Genomic DNA, 26,252 nt, shown 5'->3' on the forward strand with positions numbered 1-26,252 from the left:
AACACTCTCAGGTGTGACAATATCAGTGGATTTATCCCCATACTGTAATTCTAACATGAACACAACCTGCCCATGATATTACACAGACAGACTACAGTATGAACATTCATTCACACTGGTAACCTCACCACAGAAAGACATGCACCTGCCAAGCAGTATGTATTCCAGAATGCGGTGATGTGGTTGGGTGTGACTCGGCCGCCAATCAATGGCCTAACTAATGAGAGTGACAGGATGTGACTTTCACTGAATCCAGCCTAAATGATTCTAATGATTCTGGCCTAATTGGATTAAACACAGATGAAGGAAGGTGCCTGCTTGATAACCCCATTGAAATGCCCTTGGAGGATGTTCTGTTGGTGATGTTTTATGCCCACAAAGTTTGTTTTGTTGGTGATTTTGTTTTTGCTGTTGAAAAGGCTTGGTTGATGATTGGCCACTGTGGAAAATACCCACTCTATAGTATAGCACTAGGAATTTAACACCTCTACTGTGTATATCTGGAAAAAAATATTTAAAATAGACACATTATATAATAGGCAAAGTAACTTATTCTTGTGACCACAAATGTCATGAATAGTAATAGCATTGAAATATTCGCATTAAGGAGAAGTGCGAATGATGCCATTGACATAAGGCCATTAGTAGAGATTACAGTGGTCCAGGAGGTAATGGGGGATTATGTTCTTCACACCTGCTCCCTGTCAGAGACAGCGCTGTTCTGCTCTAAACAACACGGCCTCGGTAGGAGACGGACATTTTCTGTGGGTTTCTAATCATACACAACATCCCACTGAGCCTGTCTTTGTGACCTCTGGACTTCAGACCCACGCACACACACACACACAGACATTTGTACACAATACACATTCATGCAGGTCAGCTGACTTTATTACAGTCTATCAAAAGGGGGTATTACTTCTCTGACCTCCACCGCGCTCCCTGGTGGCTAAAACATGCAGCTGCACTGCACACTATACTCTCTGAGCACGTTCAGAGCTCACATCTATCTCCGCCTGTCTCTGATCCGCCTCTTCAGCCCAGCGTCTGACAGACTTCCATATGGGGTGGTGAATGGTCGGCACACTGCCCTGTGTGTGTGTGGTCCTGTGTCTGGCTGTGAGGTTGTCATGGTCCTCTTTCTAATTCACCACCCCCGGCTGAGCTTGGACCTTATCAACCATCTGCCTCCTCATCCTCCTGCAGTCCCAACACACACACACGTGCGCGCACACACACACACACAGCACATTTCATGAGCAAACTGTCATTTTGGCCAAACAGGAGCAGGTGCCATGTCATCATGAGCATAAAAAGACTCAAACTAACCAGACGGAGACGTGGACATCAGGACAGGTGCTCTCATACATGAACACGCATGTGCACACGCACACACACAAACACACACACACATCTAAATTCATACTTAGAATTCATGCACAGAAACAAATTGTCCTCTGTCCTTGATAAACAGAGGTCTCTCTTGCTCTCTCGCTCAGATTGGCCTGCCTATGGCCCCTTCAGATGTTACATATAAAATACCAACTCTTCAGATGTTAAATATAAAATACCAACTCTTCAGATGTTACATATAAAATGGCAACTGTTGTGGGCATTGTGGTCTTTAATGTTTGTCCTTTCTTCTGAGACCAGCTTCAAAACCTCCTCTGCCTTTAGCAGTGAACTGCTCTGATGGAGCTTCAGCGGTCAGCAGGTCCCCTGACCACAGCCTGTCCTCCATGGGATGCTTTGCTGCTGGATCCTGAATCCTCTTCTTGTCATTACGCCTTCACATGGGCTAATTTATCTCAAACATGCAGGCGTCATTCCCCATGCGCTTTCACACACGCACACACACACACACACACACACACACAAACACACAAACACACACACACACAGTGAGTCTGGACCCGAGCTCATCTCCATTTTATACATTTTATAATCCACATGCATAAAACACATGAGACACCAGCATCAACATGCACACTGAGGGACTCAGTGAATAATTCTCTTCATCCATTGAGAACAGAGGGTGGACTAAGGTGAGAAGGGGGTCACCCCCCTCTCTCACCCACACACACACACACAGCACACTAAGAAATGTGTGCTTAGACGTCATATATGCTGCAAGAAACCCCTTCGTTTTTTCTGCCTCTCTGGCACACACACACACCCCAACACTAACCGTATCATTTATTGTACGCTAAATTAATTTGGATGGGGGGTCTCTTGGCCCTCTCTTCTTTTAGGAGAGAACATAGCCTATATTTCACCATTCCCAAGGGACTGGTAGCCTACAAAGTATTTTTTACACTGGGATTTGTTTTTCAAATGAGCTGTAGCCCAAATAAGTCACATTTTAAGAAGACAGTAAGTTTTTGGAAGATGCTGTAAGTTTTTTTGATCAATGATTCTGACAGATGACAATAGTTGTGTCTCCTTTTAATTTGCCACCCTATTCCCCATGCAACACACACACACACACACACACACACACACACACACACACACACACACGCACACACACACACGTAGAACATGAAAGAGCCTTTCATGTTTCCTGGCTGTTTAATGATAAAGTTGACATCGCCATGTCCCCTCCCTGATAGCTCAACCAGAGACAGATGGCAGGCCCATTAACACAGAGTGTCATATGTTACCTACATCTAACATCCGATATGTGTGTGTGCGTGTGTGTGTGAATGATGACACCAGGTCCATCAGATCAGATTCAAACAAACACATGCCAGGTTATACGGCACCCACTGTCACAAAACACACTCACTTACAGAAGTACTCTCACACACACACTCACATACTCATATGGATATGCTTACTTACACACACACATTCACACACACTCTCATATGCACTTTCTCTCACTCTCACTCTCACACCTCACACCAAGGCCGTAGTCATGATGTCAACATTGGGGGGGACCAAATCTGTGGTGGGGTCTGAGGGACCCCCAAACAGAAGCCCCCCCCCCCCCCCCAGTGAGTTTTGTGAAAAGAGAAGGGTGGAGAAGAAGCAACTTCACTGGTCCATCCCTGGACCTGTGACTCCATTTGTGTTCAAAATGTATACTTTAAAAGAAATTACAAACTAGAGTATCTTTTGATAACCTCTATATTACACAGAATGTGGTTCTTTGACTTATTACTTACACCTGAAGATTTTTTTAAACTAAGGCTTAGACTCATAGGTTTGGAGCCTAATAAGATTTTGTCTTTTAATTTAGATTTTATTATGCTGGCGGCTAATCACACAATTTTAACGTAGTTTGAAAGGGACAGGATTCAGGAATAGGCTACTAAGACAGGCCCCTCTTCTGTCTGACTCACCTCATGTTACCCCTGTATGCATTATGGCTTCTGACAGAAATGACGTTTTGTGCCAACATGTAAAAACACTAGGCCTACTACAGCCTTTAATTGGAGAATGGAGGTGCAAATTCCTTTCTTTGGTTATTGTCCGCGATTCACATTTACTAGGCTATCACGTATTGTAAACGTCGCCACATTTGATCATGTTTAGCCTGCATGGATTCAGTCTGATCGGCTCCAAACATGTATGGGATTTCCTTAGCCTGTGCTACACCTTTCCAAGAAGTTTTGTGAAAATTGTTCCGGTAGCTTTTGCGATATTGTTGACAGCCCTACCTTACCGCAGTAGGGTTCAGTAAATGGAAGCTTTTGATAGCGCACGCCACTAACGAAAAACGGAAAATCACCAGGACAAACCACTCAGGGGTGTAGGCTACTCTGAAACCATAGGTCACTAATTTGTGCGTTATTTACGTTTGATTACATTTCAGATACGTGTTGGTTTCCTGTAGGCCTAGTATAGCGCTTTATTCTTTCTTTATTTCTCTATGTCCGAATATTGGGGGGGACATTTTGGTCATATTTCAATATTGGGGGGGACACGTCCCCCTCAATGTCTATGGTGACTACGGCCCTGCCTCACACACACACACACACACACACACACACACACACACACAAATACATGTGAACTCACACACACTCTCACTGCTGATATTAGGTCCATCTGATTTCATCCAAAGTGTTTGTGCCAAGCTTCCCTGTGCCAGACATCCATGCCAACCTCACTTGTTCTTTCTACAGGGCCCACACACCAGCCCCACAGCTGGCACACACACACACACACACACACACACACACATGGATGTACATCAGCATGCTGGCAGTCTACTTAAGCTCTCACACACACGCACATACACACAGACACATAGACAGTCAATGACAGCTGTCATATTCACACTCTCACAGCATTTGTAGTGATATGCAGAACACACACAAATGCTCATGCTTACAGTACATACACACACAAACACAGAGTGATAAGCACCGTTTCATTCAGTTCAACAGTGGATGAACGCTGTATTCTACTGCCAAAAACTACTGGCAGCAGTACACACCAGTCGTTCATACCACAGTCCCCACAACCCCAAACACACACCTACCCAAATAGTCACACTCAGCGCTCACACACACCATCAGCCACTAAAACACACACTTCCAATCCACACAGCACACACTCCTCGCAGTGGCACACTCCTGCACACCACACACACTTACACACATTCATCCATACACTGTAAAAAATGATCGATGCAAAAAGTTGTACAAATGAGGAAATACATGTTGGCTCAACATAATGGTTGTGTAAACAAAGAAAAATATGTTTGGTCAATGATTGCATTATTTTCATTACTTTACTACAAAATGTTCATCAGGAGAAAATGTATAATTGTGTTCACGGAACTTTTAACGTTGCACAAACAATATTATGTTGGCCGAGCAAGGGGGACCAGCGACAATCATCCGAGCATGCGCAAATGAGTTCTACTACTCTGGAATTTCCCACCAAGAGTCACGACCGTCACGACGTTGTTTGTGGTGAGTGCTTCAAAGTTAGCTCTCTATCTTTGTGCTGTGAGGTAATCAGAAAATTTAGGTTAATATCTATTGTCTATCAACAAAGTTTGAAATAGCTATATTGTCAGTTACTACAGCGATAGCAGTGCTGGCAAATCACATTTTTAACTCAGAAAAGTTAGCATTCCTTTCCAACTGGCATGTGGTTTTAACGTTGACCCTAACAGTTAAGTATCGCTATATTGCATGACATGTTACCGTTTAGTAGTTTTTCAAATTCCATTTGCATTCTGGCTTATGATATGCATGATTATTGACTTTGCTGCAGCCAGCTAGTCTTGGCAACTAGCGCTTTTGCGATCACAGAGTGTCGGCTAGTTCTAACGGTTAGCTGGCATTCAAAGCACTTGTGCCCTCGTGTTAGCAGCTAGTACTCTGCACAAAGCATCTTTATGCAAGAGTGAAATAACATTTCAGTCTGATTAAAAAAATAACCAGTTGTGCTAACACGAAAACGAATAGCTGCTACCAGAGTTGTAAGCTGTTTAACATATTTGGACGTAGCTCTAATCAATTTGCCTCACCAAACGCCCTTTTAGCCTGGTACCCAGCTATACATAACCTAGAAGAGGCATGATGGCTAATGCCCCATTGTTATGTTTAAGAATACCCTAAAATACTTAAGCATAGTTTAGTATGGTTGTCCTGTTTATAGAATTATGAGTTATTGATGCATTTGTCTTGTTTGTATTTCAGGTATTTTGTTTCAGGCTTAAAACTAAATGCAGTGCCGCTATTGTAAATTTACACATCTGCAGCAAGACATCCTGCTTACTGTAAGCACTACAGGCTTCATCATTGGCAAGCAGGTAATGTTTTTCCCCCTGCATTCATCCAGACTGTATTTGTATTTTTACAAAAACAGGGGCCTAAAAAAAACCATTTATGGAGAGCACATCCTAAAATAGACAGGCGCATGCACTGACCATGCCAGTTCTCAGTGTGAATTATGTGAATTCTCAGATATTTGCTCACTTACTCAATTTCTGAATCATTTAGAAAGGCATTTGCAAAACCATGAGCATCCATTCTCCAACTGTGATTTTAGCAGCAACAACACAACTTTCAGAGCAGCTTACTGCTCCACAAAAACTTTACTGTAAAACTCATCTCACTCAACTCAACACATTTTAATTGCAATGTCTCTGTCAATTGAGTTGATACCTTTGTCTTGTGACATTTATCCATTGCTCATTATGTGAGCAATAACATTTCATTATATAATCAGAATGTGTCAAAAAAGGTTCCATGTATACCTGATGTTGATGATCTACAATACATGTAAAAATCCCTCACATACTTCATACTTATAAGTTATAGCCATTTTATTGTTTGAACGAGATGGTATGGGTGACAAAACAGGTCAAAGCAGTCAACTTCCCTGATCAAGACCTTGTGAACAACATCATGTATGCATTACACAGAAAGATTCTGGTGTAGTATTAAGCTGTTTTTCTCCTATCATATAGCTCCATTTGACCAGCACCTCCATACACTACTGTGCAAAACTGACTAATTTCACCATTGGTTCATCTTGACCAGCCTCATGAAAGTCACCTGACATGCTTTTGGTCAATATGACTGAACAAAAAACAGCCAACAAGTGCACAGCATTGTTTGAGAACTATTATAGGACTGTTAGAAAACCACTCTCAGTATCTAACTTAACTCTGGGAATGTTATTCTAACAGTCTTAAGGGATCTGCGTATTTATCACTTGTTAGCTGATAATCCGTCACAGATTGTAATCTTAATGCATTTCAGGTAGCTATTTCATGAAGTTGGTTGTAATGAAGCCCAATGGTGAAAGGAGTAAGTGATCCTAAACTGTTGCATGGTAGAGTAGATGTGTGTAACCTCTGTGAATTAGGTGACTTAATAATGTCTTTTTGATGACCTTTTTTTTGCAGACCACAGATCTAACTACTTATAGACGGTCTGCTGTTCTTCATGGTCTTCCCCTGTACTTAAGAGAGCCATCTGCAATTTCAAAGACTATTAAGGTAATTCATTTGAAAACTTTATGGTATTACTGTTTGAGATGCAGTAATGATTGCTTAAGACATGTTTTCAGTCTGACACTAAGTGCCATTTATTGTCTTTCACAGGATACTGACTGAAGCACTGGGGCCACACACAAAAGCCATGAACATGGGGATCCTGGAAGTACTGACAGTTCTACCAACTCAGGACCATATCCCACAGTGGTCAATGTGGCTGTAGTACTGGAGGAGGAAGTTGTCATGGACAATCTGGGAGACTTCCCAAATGCCCTCATGATGCTCTTTGGTCTGCTTTATGCTCTAAATATGGAGTACCCTAAGGACTTAAGGTACACATTCGAGGCAGTCCAGACGATTCTCTTAAACCTGGGGAAAAGTGCACAGCAAGGATACAGTCCTTGAAGAAAGAGTTATTACAGGTGTAATGGTCATTACAGTACATGTTAATTGCCAGTCATTGAGGTATTTTGAGGTATCAAAGGTTTCATGCAAATGTTTCTGTTAAATGGCAGTGACTTTTTTTGTTTGATTTTTGTAACTGTTCTGGAACATGTCACAAATCATTTTGAACCAATTTTACATCAGATGTTCACAGGCAAAGCTGTCATGTTTTACTTTTGTTTCATTTTGTAAAGCAGATATTTGTTTTTCCAGTACATCTATTGAGTGACATGCCATGCTTTCTTGAACTCTCAGATCTTGTTTCTAGGACACTGGTTGAATACTTGTGTAATATTGCACTTGAGCCTTACAGACGAGTTCATATGGATTTAAATAAATAAATAAAATGTACTTTATCAGAACATAGTGTGTAATTTATTTGAAATAATGAAAAATAGACATTTTGGCCAACATGAAATATTTAATTAATACAACATTTTATTTCAAGTTGAGTCTGCTTGTTGGCCCAACAAGCTATGTTCGGTCAACAGAGAATATTTAATTGACACAACATTCTATTTTAAGTTCAGTCTACATGCAGGGATAGTCAGCACAACAAAAAAAAGTTGGTTTCCGCAACTTAAGTTGGGCTAACTAAAAATTTTAGGTGCAACGGGTCACTAGAAATTTTTATGTTGGAGAGGCACATTTTTTTTTACAGTGTACACACTCCTTTAAAGGTATAGGTTTTTGAACATTCTAACATAAGATTCTGTTCCTCAACAATTGAAAGTTCTAAAATTCTTTGTTGAATTCAATGAACCCAGATATTCTTTAGAACGTTAATTTCCCAACATTCCCGTCACACCGGTGTGACGGTACACCTTTAAGGGTTAAACAAAGTGCCGGTCTCATACCAGTCTCTGTGGTTGGTTCACTGGCTGGTTCCCTCCTGGAGAAGAGTATTCTGTCTTCTCAGCAGATGTGTGTCTGTGATAGCCACAAGGATTTGGTATTCTAGACAAGAATCACACACACGGCAGCGTTAACTGCCACTGTTATAGATTGCCACTGTTGTAAATCTGATGTCATTGTTTATGAAAAACCCTTGCACCTGCAAAATTGTCATTCAAGTCTGAAAGGTCTTTCACAGTTTGACAACTACAGCAAGTTGGATGGTACGAAGAGTTTCAAGAACTCCATAGAACCTACAAGAGATTTTTTTTATGGAATATCTCGTGGATTATGGATAATTTATCTTAAAATTGCATCACAGGGGTGGCATTGTGGGGGTTGTAGAACAATATTGAAACAGGCACTGGAATGGCAACAGCATATACAAAAGTAATAATCCTCTTAAAATTTAATGACTTCATTTAAGTCTTTGCAAATTAGGACTAAATAATTAAATATATTCTGAGGGTGTTGTTTGGGTTCTTTAATGAATGTTTCGGTCTGTGGTTCAATATTGTGGCTTGGTAGAATTCACTTGTTAGACCTCGCTTATTAAAATCAGAGCAAACTGCAGCACAGCTGGAGGATAGCCCTCATTATCATCTGCATTATTGGCGCACTAGCTTTCTCCCCACTATAATGTGTCTGAGGAAGAATTATACAATGGAGTCGTTGGAGAGGACTTCCACTTTTTTCATCCTCCGCTTGCCAATCACAAGGTAATAGCATTGTAAAAAATTCATGAGCCAGATTGTATTCTAATGATAAAAATGCAATAACAACTGATGGTGAGATAGCGAACCGAGGAAATAATCCTCATATCTAGTGCTCTGACATGCATTAACTGGAAAATAGTTCACCAGGCTATGCTCACTGAAAGCGTTTTAATGAAACTTATATTTGTTAAAGTAAGATACAATTATACTCTTCAAAAACATCTCTGACCAAATAAAGAAACTTTTCTCTCTGTGTTTATACTGAGATGATCGGATCTGCCTGTGGATGCGACATGCTCGCTAACTCCCATAATTACTTAACTAACACTAAACACTAAACTCCACACACACCAAACTCTCCCTTCTTAATTACATCAGGGGTTCGACATGAGAGTCGCAGTGAGGGGCAAAGAGCAGAGGATTACTGTTTGACATAAAACAGTGTGAAAAGAGACTGAATATTATCCAGGAATAAAGAGCTTCCATTATAACCTGAATGGGTCTCCACAAGCGAGTGCCTCGCTAGGGAGGAGGAGGAGGAGGAAGAGGAGGAGAGGGAGTGGGGAAAAGCGGTTCAGAACGAGATGAAAAGAGTTTTAGGAACAGGAAGAGAGAATAATAATGCCGTTGTTCTGCCTTTGCTCTCCTTTAAATTCATTTGATTTGCAAACAGCGGCGGATGGAGACACTCGCTACTTTGCCTCAATTTGAAGCCGGTGATTCAGCTGAGTGGCTCTGGGTCTAAAGATGAATAGTAATCCCATCTCAGGAGGTAACGATGAATCGTAATCGCTCACATCGCGCTCTGAATGGGACTGCACCGCACTCCTTTGGAGTTAAGAACCAAATCTCATCTCGCGCGTGTGTGTAAAAGAGGATTCTCTTTAAAAAAAGTCTAATAGGAGGGGAAAAGCCTCGCATAGCTGAGAGCATTCTAGGAGAGGGACCACTGTCGGGAAATTAAATCTACATGTACACTAGTAGAGTGTCTGTTGTTTTCCAAAGGGGCCTATAGGAGAGGGAACACTGTCTGGATATTAAATCTATGCGTACACAGTTGTAGATTGTCTGTGGTTTTCCAAAACGGGCCTATAGGAGAGGGAGATGAACACTGAATATTAAATCTATGTGTACACTAGTAGAGTGTCTGTGGTTATCCAAAGGGGCCTATCGGAAAGCAAACACTGTCTGGATATTAAATTTGTACATCCTGACTCAGATGCCTACAGCAATAGACTCTGTGGTCACCCAAACTTCTTGTTATTCTTACACGTTCTACATTTCAGAGGACACTCTGTGTCAAAGTGCAACAGCAATAATGGAGCAAGAGGATTCGGTTTGAGGAGGCCGTTCGGTTAGTTCTGCAGCCATGTCACATATTTATGACCTTTGACTGATGAAATCTTTCCGGGTTTCTCTTCGGCATACAATTCCCTTGACCTTGATCAGTCACACATTTTCCACGACCCATGGCTGAGGTAGAAGAGTCCAGTGTAACAACTGTGGATGCCTCTAGAAACATAGCTTGATGAAACACCTGCACACCAGTAGAGGATCCTGCTGAGGCAGCTCTGCTCTCCTGACCTCCTGGCTGTACCTACGGGGAGAGGACTACTGAATAACGTTAGAGATCCACAGGAAATGTTCTCCACGTTGCAAGTGCAGCAGCTAGGGAATCCCTGCCGGTGGCTTGGTCAGCGAGGAGGTCAACCCTCTTAATCTCCCCCGTTTACCTCTCTCCTGATCCTGTCACCTTGTCCCACGGCATGGACACCCAGAGCCAGCCATTCTACTCTGGAATATTAATCACACTAATTAAAAAAGTAATCACTCTGTGAAAGAATTCCCCTGTGCTTAAAGAATTCATCTTTTCTTTCCCTCCGCTGCCCTCCTCTCGTCTCATTCCTCGCTCTCCTGGCTCCGGTGGGCGTGTGTGTGAGCGCCAGTCGCATGTGAGACTCCATGTTTCAGAATGAGATGTGGTGTCACATGAGCGTGTGTGTATGTGTGTGTGTTGCAGGCACCACCATACTCGCAGCACGGAGCCCTGCCACTCTATCCGTCAGCACAGGGTGTGTGATGGGCGTGTGTGTATGTGTGTGAATGAATGGAGTCGTTTTCAAACTTAAACATAAAGGAGGATGTGAGTAGTTTTGACCAGCAGGTGGATTGATCGCTTCTCGGCCATAGCCAAGTTGATGAACACTGACACAAGGCAGACCAGTCGATGGATAGCCTAGGCTACTTTAAGGCCCTTTTCTGGTTTGTTTTCGATGAAGTGGTGGACACCGAAATTTTGACGATTGGTCCTGTCTCGACTTTTCTGACTCGTTTTGAATCGCCTTTGACTTCTCAGGGTGGCTGGCAATGGGCATACTGTAGTAGGCTACTCCAACATGTCCTAAAACAACCCTTAACATTCGTTTTCAAAACTGTGCAACTCACCGAGTGGTTAGTGGTGTTCATTGATGTTCCAAAACAAGTAGCGTAGCGAAATTCTGTCGTCTTTTATTTGGCATTTTGTAAAATCCCATTGATTTCTGTTGGAAGACTCATTGCACATTGATATTACTGCGCCACCGTCTATGCTTCAGGCTCACAATTGAGCGGAAGTTTATACGCGGTTGTGAGGTGTCTGAAAAAATAGTTCCACAATAGCAAATAAGACGGCTGGAAATCATACATTGCGCCGATATATTTGATTTTAATAATCAACGAACACCACTAACCACTCGGTGAGTTGCACAGTTTTGAAAACGGACGTTAAGGGTTGTTTTAGGACTTGTTTGAGTAGCCTACTACAGTATGCCCATTGCCAGCCACCCTGAGAAGTCAAAGGCGATTCAAAACGAGTCAGAAAAGTCGAGACAGGACCAATCGTCAAAATTTCGGTGTCCACCACTCTAGTTCATCCAAAACAAACCAGAAAAGGGCTTTAAAAGTGATAAAAACCGGAATTTTCTTTTAAGTTTCTTTTTAAATTGGCAAAAGTTTGATTAACTAGCCAACTAGCTCCGCTGGTGGGAAAATGCATGGGACTCATGAGTTGTGGCGCTATCCTATTGTGTACAGAGGAAATTTGAAAGACAACTATTTATCCTGCCCCTCGGATTTAGCAGTGCCAGTGCCAATGGTAAGTTCCTAGATCCTACATCTTGATGTGGGTCTGGCTCGTCAGGCTAGGAACATAGGGTTTTATTTTGAGAAAAATCTTAGAAATGTGGGAACTGTAGGAACATAGAGAAACATAGAGAATTTTGAGAAAAATCTTAGAAATGTGGGAACATAGGGCTGTGGGAACCTAGGGCCTAATTTTCAGTGAAAAAAAAAAATCTTATAAATATGGGAACATAGAGCTGTTGGACCATTGGGCTGTGGGAACATAGGGCTGACCCCGATAAAAGCATACCTCAGTAGATCTAATTCATGGTGGCATGCCTTGCAGAGCAGTAGAACTACCGGTACAGACTAATTCCCCTGACACCTCTTCAATCACATGTTATCATCCATGCACCGGTGGGGTCATATGTACACTGCAAATAAACACAAAGAGGAACAAATAACATGCAGTACTTTCAAAGCAAACAATGACAGTATATCTAAATCGTATCTGCAACAAATGTTCACACACAAAAAAAAAATCCAATTCCAAAGAACACTTTCCGCATCGGAGCTGTCTCAAAGAACCACTGACACAAAAAACATAGGCTACAATTTTATCAACCTGTTCGGCTGTAGGCTAAATCTGGCCACTATTACCACAATTACCACAATTCATAGCATTATTAGCTCTGGCACGTTATTATTTGAAAACCAATGGACAGTACTGGTGTGTGTCTACTCATATCTAAACTATATTTATACTTTTAGATCCGTGCCAAATGTTCTGATTGGTGTTGTTCTTAATCAAACATTGATGCTGAGGCTGATGAATAATGGGTTGTGCCTGCCACCTGCTGGTGCAAAAAGGTTAATCCAGAATGCTCTAGGCTGAATTATAATTATGTTCTGACTACTGAGGGAATCAATTGAACTGATAAACTGGACATTACTGTACTATTCTTTAGAATCCTTTAGAATGTATGTAAATCAAGTGCAACAGAGATTGAATATATCAGACTCACATGATCAGTTTTGGTTACTGTGTAGCCTATAACTCCACTCTTGGCTGACATTTCACTATCAAGTCCAAAACATTGACTGCTAAAAACTGTATTGTCCACATATCAACCAGTCACTCAACGACTATCCATTCCATTATCTATGGTTGTTCTTTCAAAATGAAAAAGAAAAAAATGGACAAAAAGTAAAAGGTGGTAAGAGGTGTTACTGACAAGTCCATCTGCGTTTCACACAAACCCTAGTTTGAGAGATTAATTTGAAAAATAAAAAAACACACCATCCATTCCTTTCACTGTCACAAACAGCATTTGTTTAGCCTATGTCTGACCTAAATAAAATAAAAAAGCACACCATCCATTTCCTTTCACTGTCACATGTGTGTAGGCCTAGTCTTAAACAGCATTTGTTTAGCCTATGTCTGACCTATGCCTAGTCTGACCCAGAGCGGTAGAATGGCTCTGGTCTGACCTATGCCTTTGTTTTGAAATTATGACAAATGTCATTGAGACTTTTATTTTGAAATATTGTAACACGGAAGACTAACGTAACATTTCCTGTGTTTCCTGACTTGCCAGGAATGAAACCGGAATGAATCACAATACATTGCACACAGAGAAATCACTTTTCCGTTATCTTATCTAGTCTATTAGGACTATACCTCATTGACATTTTTGTATTTGTTTACGGTAAATCACGGGCTCCTTTTAAACCAGCACTAGCTGGTTGACACGCTTTATAGCTATGAGGATAAATGAAAACACTTTGCTGGAGGGAAAGAACATTGTTCTGGTACCTTACAACTCAGACCACGTACCTAGGTAAGTTAACATTAGTAGGCTGTTCCGGATGGTCCAGACCGTTCGCTTGTGTGTTTTGAGTAGCTATGTGTGTATTTGTGTGTGTCCGGTCAGGTACCACGAATGGATGAGCTCGGAGGAGCTGCAGAAGTTGACCGCGTCGGAGCCGCTGTCGCTGGAACAGGAGTTTGAGATGCAGTGCAGCTGGAGAGAGGACGATGACAGTAAGCCGCCGTCATCCTCCTTCCCCGTCCTCTGATGATGGATATTTTATGACACTATGCATGTCGTCTGTTCCCTGAATAGCCTAATTGCAGTTTCAAGAAACTGAATATGCTGGCTTCCTAATGATTAGGCCAGGCTAATGTGTAATTTGTGTACATATCACAGGAAACATTTTGAAAATCCATCGTAACATCCCGCATGTCTCATACCAATCACCGCTTAGTGTGAATGAGGTGCTGTTGATATGCTGTTGATATTTTTACCTTAATTTTAAACACCTTTACCTCAACCTTATTTTTACCATTTTACTTTAATTTGATTATGTGGTAACCAACCATTAAATTGCTCCCGACACTGGCATAAAACTATACAAGATTCCATTTATGGTATCAGGAATGATTAAGGGTTTGGGTTGAAGTCACACATATTATCTTAATCTTACCATAGACCATCTTACCTTAGAATCAATGTCCTGATTTTCTCTCTGATTGGTCATACTCTCCTTTCCCTGGTTCCCAGAATGCACCTTCATCATACTGGATAAGCAGAAGTGGGCAGAGCCCTCCGTCCCAGAGGAGCAGTGCATGGTGGGAGACGTCAACATTTTCCTGACGGACCCTGATGACCACTCACTGGCAGAGGTGGAGGTCATGATTGCGGGTGATTAACCAACACACACACACACACACACAATCACCAACTGTGATTTTTTCTCATGTCGCAACTCCTCTTTCACCACCTCCCTGTCTCTCTGCCTAGAGCCCGGCTACAGAGGAAGAGGACTTGGAAAGGAAGTGACGCAGATGATGTTGTGCTACGGTATGTGTAATAACTGAACTCGCATGCATTAGCTACTTCATGTGTGGGCCCTTCACTGGAATCTCTTGCTCTCTGCAGCGGTCAACAGACTGGGCGTCAGGAAGTTTGAGGCCAAAATTGCCTTGAATAACACAGTGAGCATCGCCTTGTTCAAAAAGCTGGGCTTTGGAGAGGTAAGCCCCACACAGTCCTGCCTTAGGTTTTCTGGTTAGTTTGACTGACACTTATCGTCATTTATTACATTGTTGATACGGTAGAGTAAAACCCAAGCAACCACAGATCATTTATTAACTGTAGTGTCCAACCCCGAGGACTAAGTGAAGGACTGGTTGTACTGGATATATACAGTATATCATCATTGATGATAATCATGTTGTGAAGGTTGTGTTTAAGTGTGTGTGTTTGTCCCAGATCTCTCAAGTGTTTGGTGTTCTGGTGTGTGTGTTTGTCCCAGCTCTCGGTCAGTGAAGTGTTCGGTGAGATGACCCTGGGCATGAATGTTGATGAAGCGGCACACTCACTGTTGCTATGCAACTCGGACTTCATGCAGGAGCATGACTACAGGAAGGCTCGGGAGAGCCGGCACTGAGCCACGCCCCTAGCCAGGACTCACATGTTCAGGGATTGACCAATCATCATCTTCATAGAGGTCACATGATCTGGTGTGACCAATCATCTCTCCAGGGGGCTTGTTCAATTATTCTTGATTTGGAGCATCCTGTGCAAAGCCATCTGGTGCCCACACATGGCACACTGCAGGCTATCGGATTGGTGGACAGGATCTGTGTCCTTTTCTGACCAGGAAGGAATTTGACTGGAACTGAAGCAAAGGGTGCGTTTGTCTTAAGGTAACCGCTTACAGCTCTGGCTTAAAGCAATGCATGCTGGACTTCATACAATATATTAAGACGAACGCACCCAATGGCTGAGATTGCTATATGGATCCCCTATAAAATTATGTCTCTGTGGCATTTCATAAACTGTTGCTGTGTATTATTAATTCTGGGGTCAGTGATGTTCGTACCTGTTCTGTAAGCCACAGAATCCATTTGGAATACAAATGTAACAAATATTACATTTAAAATGTACTTTTATGGCACCTTCAATAAAAAGGGTTCCCACACCTTTAAACATTCAAAGTCACTCTCCAGGCCCAATAAGGATACACAATAGTGTTTGAGATAATGGTTAATTGCTGTTACAACACTGAAAATGTATTTGAGAACTTTCAAGATTTACAGAAGCCCTGACTACAAATAGAGACAAATGCTATGACTACAAATAAAGACAGAGGCTCTGATTACAAATAAAGAGGTACTTGAGTGTATTACACTTCTCAGTTGTACTGACAAACAGTGATGGTACAGTATGTGGCCTTTTGCAGCACAAAATATATAAACTCAAGCATTTCCAATAACCCATGCTTATTTATGTCTATTTTCAAAGCCTTGTTCCTAGTTTCAAAGATTCTGAGAGGACCCATGGGAACCCTGACTAATATCATTCATATACACAAATCCGGCAAAACACGGAAGTAAAGCAGCGCCGCCATTACTGCGTTGCCTTGCTGCTAAGGAAGTAGCGAAGTAATGTGTTGGTCCTGTAGGCGGCTGTAGCAGACGTTAGCTGTAGATGCGAAATCTTCTTTTTCTTAATTTTTATTTAGTACGTATGCTGTCCAGTGATGCCGGGAAAAGCGTGTTGTGTGGTTGGCTGTTTTAACAACAGTAGGATACAGACCTAGAATTAAACCGTTTGTGAAATTCACAAACCTTTGTTGCACATTGAGTGCCCATGTTTACAGGCTTATGGATTACACAGAGTTCCTTGTGGAGTGGAGGACCAAGATGTGCGTTAAAAGTGGATGAAATACATACGATTAATAAAATAATCCTGAATACCTGTAAGAACATGTATTTTACTGCTACAAGTGGTCGTGGCTAATAGTTATTTGCAACTTCTGAAGCTTGTGAACATATTAGCAACACAGCTACTAATGATAGCATTCGGCTCATTGTTGTCATTAATTAATACACGTCTTAATACATTATGTTGTCAATAAATTACCTTCATTGGTAAGTTTTGGCCACTGCCTGACATCATCTACCCAAAGTTCCCTTTCACCTGACATTTTTTCATGAGCAGGATCTCCTATTTGATATTCTCTGACAGGATGCTTTCATTGAAAAGCCATTAGAAGGCACCGGCAAGTGTCACATCGTCACACTCCGCAGGCACGCAGTAATGGCGGCAGGCAAGATGGCAGCGCCCATAAAGTTCGCGGCGGATTGGTGTATAAATAATCTGGGGCCTATTGCACAAAAGCAGAATTAAGACATCCGGGATAAGTTACTGAGCTGCGCTCAGTGAATCCAAAACAAGAGCGTACAGGCTTAATTGGTTGCACAACGAGCAAGCCAGGATGAGCAGACACGGATTCATCAAGCCAGGTGAAACCTATCCTGGATAAGTGCGCGCTCACGGCTCCCTCAAATAGACCCCGCCACCGATCACAGATTCACTGATTCACCATGGCAACTAGAGCGGCTTCATTGCTTCTTCTACGGTGTGAAGTAGGTAGCGATAGCCTTTACGCAACAGCAACACCTCTGTTTAGGAGAATATTGCAATTAGTGCCACGACCACCATGCGCAAAATGGTTAGGCAACTCCCGTGACGTCACATTGTCGCATGACAGGTCGGGAATGGTGAGTATGTAATTTAAGTTAATTAATGATCACAAACGTCTAAATAATAACAGTGGGTCTAAGTATACGTGATGATGTGTAGTGGGCAGTGGAATAACTATTGGTTTCCGTTTGTGGTGACTGCTGATTGAGATGAGGGATGACATTAAATAGATCCTGGAACTTCGCTGAAAAAAGCGGGATAGGGGGTAGCAGGATATGTTATGGTATAAGTTACCATGGCGATTTATTCTGTGGAGCTAGCCTGGTCTGGAGCAGGCTAGCTCCACAGAATAAATCGCCATGGTAACTTATACAATAACATATCCTGCTACCCCCTATCCCGCTTTTGTGCAACTGGATCACAGATAAATTGAGCCAGGATAACCAAGATATCACAGCTTAATCCCTTATCCTAGTTTTGTGCAATAGGCCCCTGATGTCATATAGTCTTAAATGTCAACAACAGAACACAAACTTTGGCTCTTTCTAGAAAGTTCCCATTCTGTCAGGCATTTATTGAGCACTGATTCATAACGAGCATGTGTGTTCATGTAAAAATGAAACATTCAGACACAAGTGCAGGTTCACCTTTTTACTCAAGCTGCAGTCCCCAGTCAGTTTGACTGACACACACACACACACACACACACACACACACACACACACTTAATAGTATAGCATATCAGACTGAAGTTAAGACTGATACCAGTTACAGGCATGCATGCGCGCGCACACACACTCATTAACGTGAGATGTGAGACAGCCCTGAGGACTGTTAGCACAGTTACAGGCAAGACAGACACAGACACACACAGACACACACATCAGCGTGAGATGTACAGTAGGACCGCCCTGAGGACTTTTAGCACAGTTAAAGGCAGAAGCAGCAGTAGCAGTCACAGCCACGGACAGTTGACGTTGGTACGTGACTGGGCGGCAATGTTTCTGATTGGCAGTTACTGATAGTGGCACTTCAGAAGTGGCAGCAGGGCTTGGCCCCCTGAGACTGCTAAGCTAGAAGCGTGTGTCAGCAAAAGTTCACTGTGATTGGTTAAAACCAGAACGAGGAAGAACCAGCAGAGACAATTCCATAGGAATTTATGCTGATGGCAACACCTCTTTCCCTGACAACCACACCTTTCTAGAATTTGCCACGTCCACTGAGCCAAGCCCCCAATCTGATTAGCCAGGCTCAGACTGAGCCCTTTGAGTGACAGCCGGAGGGAGGGATCAGAGGCTTGGGATGTCCTATGGCGAGGGCATGTTGAAATGTGTATGACTGACAGGATGTGATGTCACTAGCTGGGGCCAAAGGCTGGAGGAGGGGTTTGCTGGTCTCTCGGAGATGGGTGAGCATAGGGAGGGCATGGCTGCAGAGAGATGCTGTTGATGTCACAAGGGGGTGTTAAGGTGCTTGGCAACTACTCAGACAACGAACCCCAAACATTCTAAAGTTGGAAGTTGTTGGTAGCGGTCTTTTGAATGTTCAGAACACCTACTGCTATGTCCACTCTGACCAGACAGTGATTGACAAGACTGCCTTTTGGACATGTCAAACTTGGACAACTTCATCTAACAAACACCAACACACACCATCAGACTGACTGCGCACACTGACCCAACTGTTTAGTGTTTGTTTGGATTTGGTTGCTGTTCATCAGTTGGTCATCAGAACATTCTAGACTGCAACCAACACCGCCCAACTTTTAAATGTTAGGGTTTGTCTGAGCAGCATGCAAGTGTGGGCATCATCTGTGCCGGATGATAACCTGATACGGATGATACCCACACAAGTACCTTATTAGATTGAGGAGGAAGAGGGGCTGGCTACTCTCTGAGCCCAGTGGGTGTGTGGTGGATGTCGGGGGATGCGGTCAGAGGGCTGGGCTGGAGGCAGTGAGGGCCGAGATTTTCTGTAGGATGGGCTGCAGTAGCTCCTGGCCCTCAGCCCACTGTAGCGCCCCCTGCAGGAGCATCCGGAGCGGCGCGCACACCTCCTCGTCGCGGAGCGCGGTCAGGTGACACACCGCCACCGAGCTGCCCACTCCCAGCAGCAGCAGGAGCAGGAACCGGAACAGCATGGACGACACTGACCAATGAGAACGCACCACCACCACAGACTCCACCTTCTTCTTATCTGTCAATCAAAACAGGACAGGAAGCATATGTCAATGCTGGGCAGAGCACACTGGACTTCATATGACTCATATTTATTTGTATCTTCAGCTGAACATAATGTTAAGCTAACATTTTTTTTTTTATATATATATTTTTGGGCTTTTTATGCCTTTAATTTGATAGGATAGTGGAGAATGACAGGAAGTGAGTGGGAGAGAGAGTCCGGGTGGGATCCAGAAAGGACCACAGGGCGGGAATCGAACCCGGGTCGCCGGCGTACGGTGCAGATGCCACAACTGGGGCCATGTTAAGCTAACATTAAATGCAGGATGCTGTAGTGTTCCAAATATATTTCCCTGGGGGGTATTCCAAGTATGTGGTTTAGTAACAAACCTGGGTAAGTTAACTCATAGAAAGTGGTAAACCTCCCAATAGAAGAGCTGTATGGCTTCATTATCCTAACAAAACAATGCCATAGGGCTCTTGTTGTAGGAGGTTTACCGATAAACCACGAACTTGGAATACCCCCCTGGTTAGTCAAAATCCCTGTGACCTGCAATGATGTTATATCAATTTATCCCATGAATTTTACATCGACTGGGACATTAAGGCCTTTCTGCCCCTGACTAGCACCCTGCATGATTTTCCACATACACGTCTGGCTCTGACTGACTCCTGGAGCCCCCCCAGGTGTGTTTTCCCCCCAGGTGTGTCCACCCCGCCCCGCCCCGCCAACTCACCTGCGGCGGCTGCGGCTCTCTTCTTCTTCTCTTCCCTCTTCTTCTTCTGCTGCTCCTGGGCGGCCAGAGCGGCCTGCTGGGCCTCGTACTCCTTCCTCTTCCTCTCCTTCTCTTCCGCCTTCTCTCGCTTCCGCACCTCCTTCTCCTTCGCCTCCCGCTCCCTCTGCTTGGCCTCACGCTTCAGCTCCAGCTCTGGACAACAGCAGGAACACACGTTACACACAATAACACATTACACACACACACACACTAACAATAACACACAATAACACATATTACACACAACACATATTACACACAACACATATTACACACAACAACTACACTAACAATAACACACACACTAACAATAACACACATTAACAGGGAAGCTAAATCAAGTGTGCAACTGAAGCGCTCCGATCACGTAGCGTAAAAATTGTTTTCAGAAGACTGGTCTAATTTTTTTCTAACATATACCGGTACATGCCACTATCACGTCTGGTGTAGCCAGTTCTACTGATTATAGTGGCTATAGCTAATTAAACGCAAACGGACCGCTTCAGTTACGTGCCTGGTGTAACCTCTCTGTAACACACATACTTACAAATAACACATACTAACAATAAAACACATTACACACAATAACATGAAACAACAACACACATTAACAATAACACACACTAACAATAACACACATTACACACAATAACAACATGAAACAACAACACACATTACACACACTAACAATAACACACATTACACACAATAACAACATGAAACAACAACACACATTACACACACTAACAATAACACACATTAATAACAACATGAAACAACAAGACTAGGGGTGTAAAGATTAACTGATACGTATCGGTATCCGTTTTTAACGTGTAAGATACGGCTACATCGATACGTGAAGCCCCGTATTGGAATAAAACTGAAATGAACCGGTCGATATATCGATTTACTTGTTACGAATCGGTTCACAATCTTTTCTGCTCGCTCAGACTCTCATTTACGTTCCAAGCAGCGCGTTCATCCCACATCCGGTTTTGAAACTATACGTGGGACGGAATTGTGGGTAATGCAGTTCGTTTTTGGCTACATTCATTGCCCAAAGTTGTCAAATGACCTCATTACCCATACATCTACTGCAACTTAAGCACGTGACAACTCGCACTCGGTCGTTTGTTTTACAGTTTTTACTCTTTTGTTTTTCAAAATCCAGCGCGAAATTAAACACTAAACAGCAACGATAGTCTGTAGAGTATAGCCTTACGTTTGATGAAGGGATTTCCTTAATGTTCAATAATAATTTGGCCCTTGCTAAAACGATGCACAAATTATTAGCCAATTATTTTGCTTATATTCACTCAGACTTGTGGCATTATAGGTTTCTGCATTAGGTCTACCGTTGGAACAAAATAAACCCAGAGTTCATTGATATGTAGGCCTATTTTATTCTTGTAGGCTATATGAGAAAAGGCCAAGAGTGTCTTAAGCACTGTTTTATTTTATTTCGGTATTGTCTAACCTCAACAAGGCTACAGCTCCATGAAAACAACCAGATATAACTATAAAATCTATAAAGTCTATAAAAAAAAATGTTGTATTTGGCTGCTGTGTTTGACTGAAATGTAGACTATTCTTTTTTTCATTTCAATACAGTATATGAAACAAACCTGTTTAGATAATCAAATTCACACATTTTTTTTGCCTAATTGACAACCATGACCATGATGACTAATAATATAAAATTAATGTGCACCTTGAGCAAATGATAAAAAATCTTTCAGAATGCTTTCCATTCTTGAACTGCATCGAATCGCATCGCATGGAATCGTACTGAATCGTTTTTTTATGAACATGTATCTTTTCTTGTATCGAATCGTGCCCATGTATCTAGATGCGAATCGTATCATCTTTTACATGAGAGATTCACATCCCTAAACAAGACACATTACACACAATAACAAGAACCCACATTAAACTCATTGTGCTGGTGCCCTCTAGTGGCTGAGATTGGAGATACTACTCACCTCTCTGTCTGAGCAGATGCTTCTCTCTCAACCTATCCGCCTCCTCCTGAAGGACCCTCATGTGCTGCAGTACCTACACACACACACACACACACACACACACACACATAGATTACTGATTACTGATGAAAAGGACTCAGTGATACTCAGGTTCCTCATAAATACAACATTATGAGAATATACTTGTGTGTCTGCCTCTGTACTGTATGTGTGTGTGTGTTACTCACCTTGACAGCACATTGCCTGCACTGCTTGTCATCCAGACAGTCACCAGCAGCTTTGGCCAGAGTTGCCTCAAGAGGGTTATCCTTTAGGTCCAGCCATTTCAGACTCTACACACACACACACAGGAGGAATAATGATCCCAGTCAATGATTAGACGTGTGTTTATCCTATGCATCAGCGTGTGTGTTTATGTATGTGCTCACTTACATGAACACATATGCAAGACTGTGTGTTGAACGCGCACATGTGTGTATGAGTGATTGTATGCATATTCAAGTGCATGTGAGTGTGTGTGTGGAGGTCATTATCAGAAGCATTCATCTGTTCTTGTATTCTATAGTAGGTGACAGAGAAAAGGCTATGAACACTGTTTGTGTGTTCAGGTAAACCACTACCAGGAGGTTACCTCGCTCTCTCTGCACGAGAAGGTCATTATCAGGAGTGTGTTTATGTTCTAGTAGAGCAGGGTTCTTTTGTTTCTGTATTCTGTTAGATCATCACAGGGAGGGTTCTGTTGTATGTGTGTGTTTGTCTCTCACCCTGAGCTGTGAGAAGCTAACAGGGAGTGTCTGTAGTTTGTTCTGGAAGAGGTCCAGGTGGTTCAGGCTACTGAGGAGGCCAAGGTCTTCAGGGAGGCTCGTCAGCTGGTTCTTACTTAGGTCGATCCGCACCAGATGAGTCAGACCACAGAACTCGGGCTGGGGGAACAGATAAGAGACAACGTCACCACACAGACACACAACCAGGGCACTCTACAATCTAGAAATAGGGTTTAACACACACACACACACAGGGCTAGGTAGAACAAGAGGGAATTCTGCATAAAAAGGGCAATGTACATTAAAGGAAGGCAGTGGAGGCCTACTCACTGGGAGTGTGATCAGATTGTTGCAGGAGAGATCCAGTTTTGTGGCTTTGGGATAAGCCGCCTGTGTGACATTAAAGCAAGAGCACACATTTACTGTCAATACACAATCAGTGAACAGAACTGCTGACTGACACACACGCACACACATAAGAAGTAGAGATCAGATGTAACTCTAATCAAATCTGTACTAATCTCAAATCTCATCAAAACAGTTCTAACTAGCGGCAACTTCCACAAGACTGTTTCTTTTAATCAGATCAGAGGCTCGCTTACACAAAACACAAAATACATACTCACCAGCTCTCTGACGGGGACATCCGTGAGGTTGCAAAGACTGAGGTCTACCTCATTGCCATCAATTTTGTCCCGAATATTTTCAAACTTTGCTTTCGCTCTCATTTTGTGAAGTTGCAGTAGTCAGCGTCACCTTCTGGATAGTTCGTAAAGCTCTGATGTTAAGTAAGTTAGAAATGTGAAGTGCGATCAGATGTAAAGACTGTCAATCCACAAAAGTCTGAGCATTGTTCAGGTCCGCTATGAAAATGAATTTTGAAACCAAGATTGCAGTAGGCTGCTAGCTAGTTAGTTACTCTAGCTGTCGCTAGCTACGAAAAACACGCATACAGCTCCTAGGTTCTTATTTAGAGTTTCTGGTGGCAAATTCTAGTTGCGCTAAATGTATGTTGCGATTGCCTAGGCTACCTCCTTCACTGTCCGCAGCTTACTGGTGAGACCGATTACCTAAATAATAGTTATTAGCGTAAAAATACTAGAAGCTGAATCACAGAGTCGCTACTACACGGACATTGCAAAGCCCAATATCCACGTCATTCATTGAATCGCAGTCAGTAGGGGTTATCCAGTTGGCATCGTTGGAGATGGATGTTGCGCTGATACTTCGCCACCTAGCGGCTGGAGGATAACCCTGCTGTTGTCAGTGACTAAGCCCTAGTTATGTTTTTTTTCTGTTGTATTTTGTTTTTTTTCTGTTTTGATTTTGTTTTTGTTTTTTTTTCTCTTTGCTTCCTCCTTTTAAATTACGCCTGATCCTGTACATAGATGGATTCCTCATGGATTGTTTTGACCCATCTTATTGTACTTAAATTACCAATAAAAAATAAAAAATAAAAACATAATTGAATGAGTTTTTCCTAAAGCCTTGCATCCCAAAGTTTACAGCGAACATCCGTGGAATTGAAAGTTCAAAAGATCAGTCAATAAATAAATAAAGTGTATTTGTACTTTTTATTTTCACCATATGAGTAAATGTAACTCATTAAAATTCATACATCTCACTAAGCCCTCACATTGATCCCACAATCTGTGTTATTAATAGGACAAAACTATGACACATATCAACAACCTCACAACAACACCCACCCCCAAGCCTCTTTTTATGTTTCCACAGGTTTCACTGATGTTATGTAGGCTTAGCTACATCAGACCCTCTTGTGCATAATATAAAAACAACACAGGATCAGTGCCAAACTAATTTCAAAAGGGCACAATCATTTATTCAAGATAAAATGAGAATGGACACCTAGGCTATGGACTGGAGTTCATCTCCTTGGAAATGACAATCAATTTTATCTCACAACAATGTAATATAATTATTTAAATAGAGATTCTTGCTAACTAACCTTGGTGACTAACCAAGGTCCACTTTACTAGCCTCAGTGGATAGGCCTAAGTAGCAGGTAAGCAGCCGGTAATTAAATGTATGAAGATGTGACATGAGCTATAAAAGAACAAAACACGTTAATACATGAAGGTTGTAAAATAGCACATTTTCAACAAACTAGACGTCTGCTAGCAACTTACATTTACCCATGCATGTCAGCAGCAAACCGAATTTAGGCTAGGCTACTGGAGGAATCTACCTAGCGTTTTGTCATTCAAAGTTGACACTTGTTTGAGAAGTTAAAGTCGTTCTCTATCCATAGTCTCTATCTCCGTTGCTTCTAGCGCCACGGTGGTTATAAATGGTACGGTCCATTATAGGGGTGTCTGAAATCGCTTTACACTATTTTTTTCCTAGTGAAAATAGGAGTTGACTTGTATTGTAGTCAACTGTAATGATATTTTTTCACAATATCAGAAAAATTATCTGACCCCCCCCAAAACTGATATTTCTGTCTCTTTGGGGGGTACTGGGTCTTCATTGGGGGGTATAGTACCCCCCAGTACCCCCTGTAATTTGAACTATGGCTGCACTGTGTAGCCTATCTTGACATGTCTTTAAATTTTGGGTTACAATCTACAGGTAGTGTAACCTGGCAATAGCCAGATGAATTTCGCTCCGCCTAGCTCCACTCATCCATCTGTAACCGATCCATTGAAGTGTTGCTTCAGAAGGCTGGGCCTAATCAAAAAATGCTTGCATATGATTGAATAAGCCACTTGTCCGTCATCTATTGACGTGCTACTTCAACCACTCACATCGAAGCCAACCCGTGACGCTAATAACAGACTCACAGTCGCTTCTACGCTATGTCACATCTATGAAACTCCCGCCCTGTGTCCTGATTGGCTAAACCATAAAGTTGGTTGGAGAAATCACTCTCAATGGAAGAGGTCCCAGATGGATGTGAGTGAAGCTAGGCGGA

General features: G+C 42.4%; 2 protein-coding genes and 1 long non-coding RNA gene across 5 annotated transcripts; 2 read left to right on the forward strand and 1 right to left on the reverse strand.

The window, feature by feature from the left end:
- Positions 1–1,400: 1,400 nt before the first annotated feature.
- Positions 1,401–24,487, reverse strand: lrrc59 (leucine rich repeat containing 59). Of its 2 annotated transcripts, XR_006030768.1 has the most exons (8): positions 23,944–24,487; positions 23,648–23,707; positions 23,318–23,476; positions 22,781–22,885; positions 22,554–22,626; positions 20,533–20,724; positions 18,408–19,811; positions 1,401–1,414 (listed from the first exon to the last, which is right to left on the reverse strand). XR_006030768.1 is itself a non-coding variant. In XM_042086267.1 (7 exons), the coding sequence occupies exons 1-7, from the start codon at positions 24,043–24,045 to the stop codon at positions 19,549–19,551; spliced, it is 954 nt and encodes a 317-aa protein (XP_041942201.1). In that variant the 5' UTR covers positions 24,046–24,487; the 3' UTR covers positions 18,252–19,548. The 2 variants fall into 2 exon arrangements, 1 of the variants encoding a protein (XP_041942201.1); XM_042086267.1 differs by lacking the exon at positions 1,401–1,414 and having other exon boundaries at positions 18,252–19,811.
- Positions 4,794–7,767, forward strand: LOC121705341. 2 transcript variants are annotated; one of them, XR_006030770.1, is made up of 4 exons: positions 4,794–4,928; positions 5,664–5,776; positions 6,878–6,970; positions 7,076–7,767. It is a non-coding gene; the product is annotated as an uncharacterized LOC121705341 (long non-coding RNA). The 2 variants fall into 2 exon arrangements; XR_006030769.1 differs by lacking the exon at positions 4,794–4,928 and adding an exon at positions 4,989–5,133.
- nat9 (N-acetyltransferase 9 (GCN5-related, putative)) lies at positions 13,699–16,123 on the forward strand. The gene is made up of 6 exons (XM_042086268.1): positions 13,699–13,961; positions 14,055–14,164; positions 14,685–14,825; positions 14,925–14,984; positions 15,063–15,157; positions 15,439–16,123. The coding sequence occupies exons 1-6, from the start codon at positions 13,885–13,887 to the stop codon at positions 15,571–15,573; spliced, it is 618 nt and encodes a 205-aa protein (XP_041942202.1). The 5' UTR covers positions 13,699–13,884; the 3' UTR covers positions 15,574–16,123.
- Positions 24,488–26,252: the final 1,765 nt, after the last annotated feature.

The sequence above is a fragment of the Alosa sapidissima genome, chromosome 3 (assembly GCF_018492685.1).
Source record: "Alosa sapidissima isolate fAloSap1 chromosome 3, fAloSap1.pri, whole genome shotgun sequence".
NCBI classification, from domain to species: Eukaryota; Metazoa; Chordata; class Actinopteri; order Clupeiformes; family Clupeidae; genus Alosa; species Alosa sapidissima.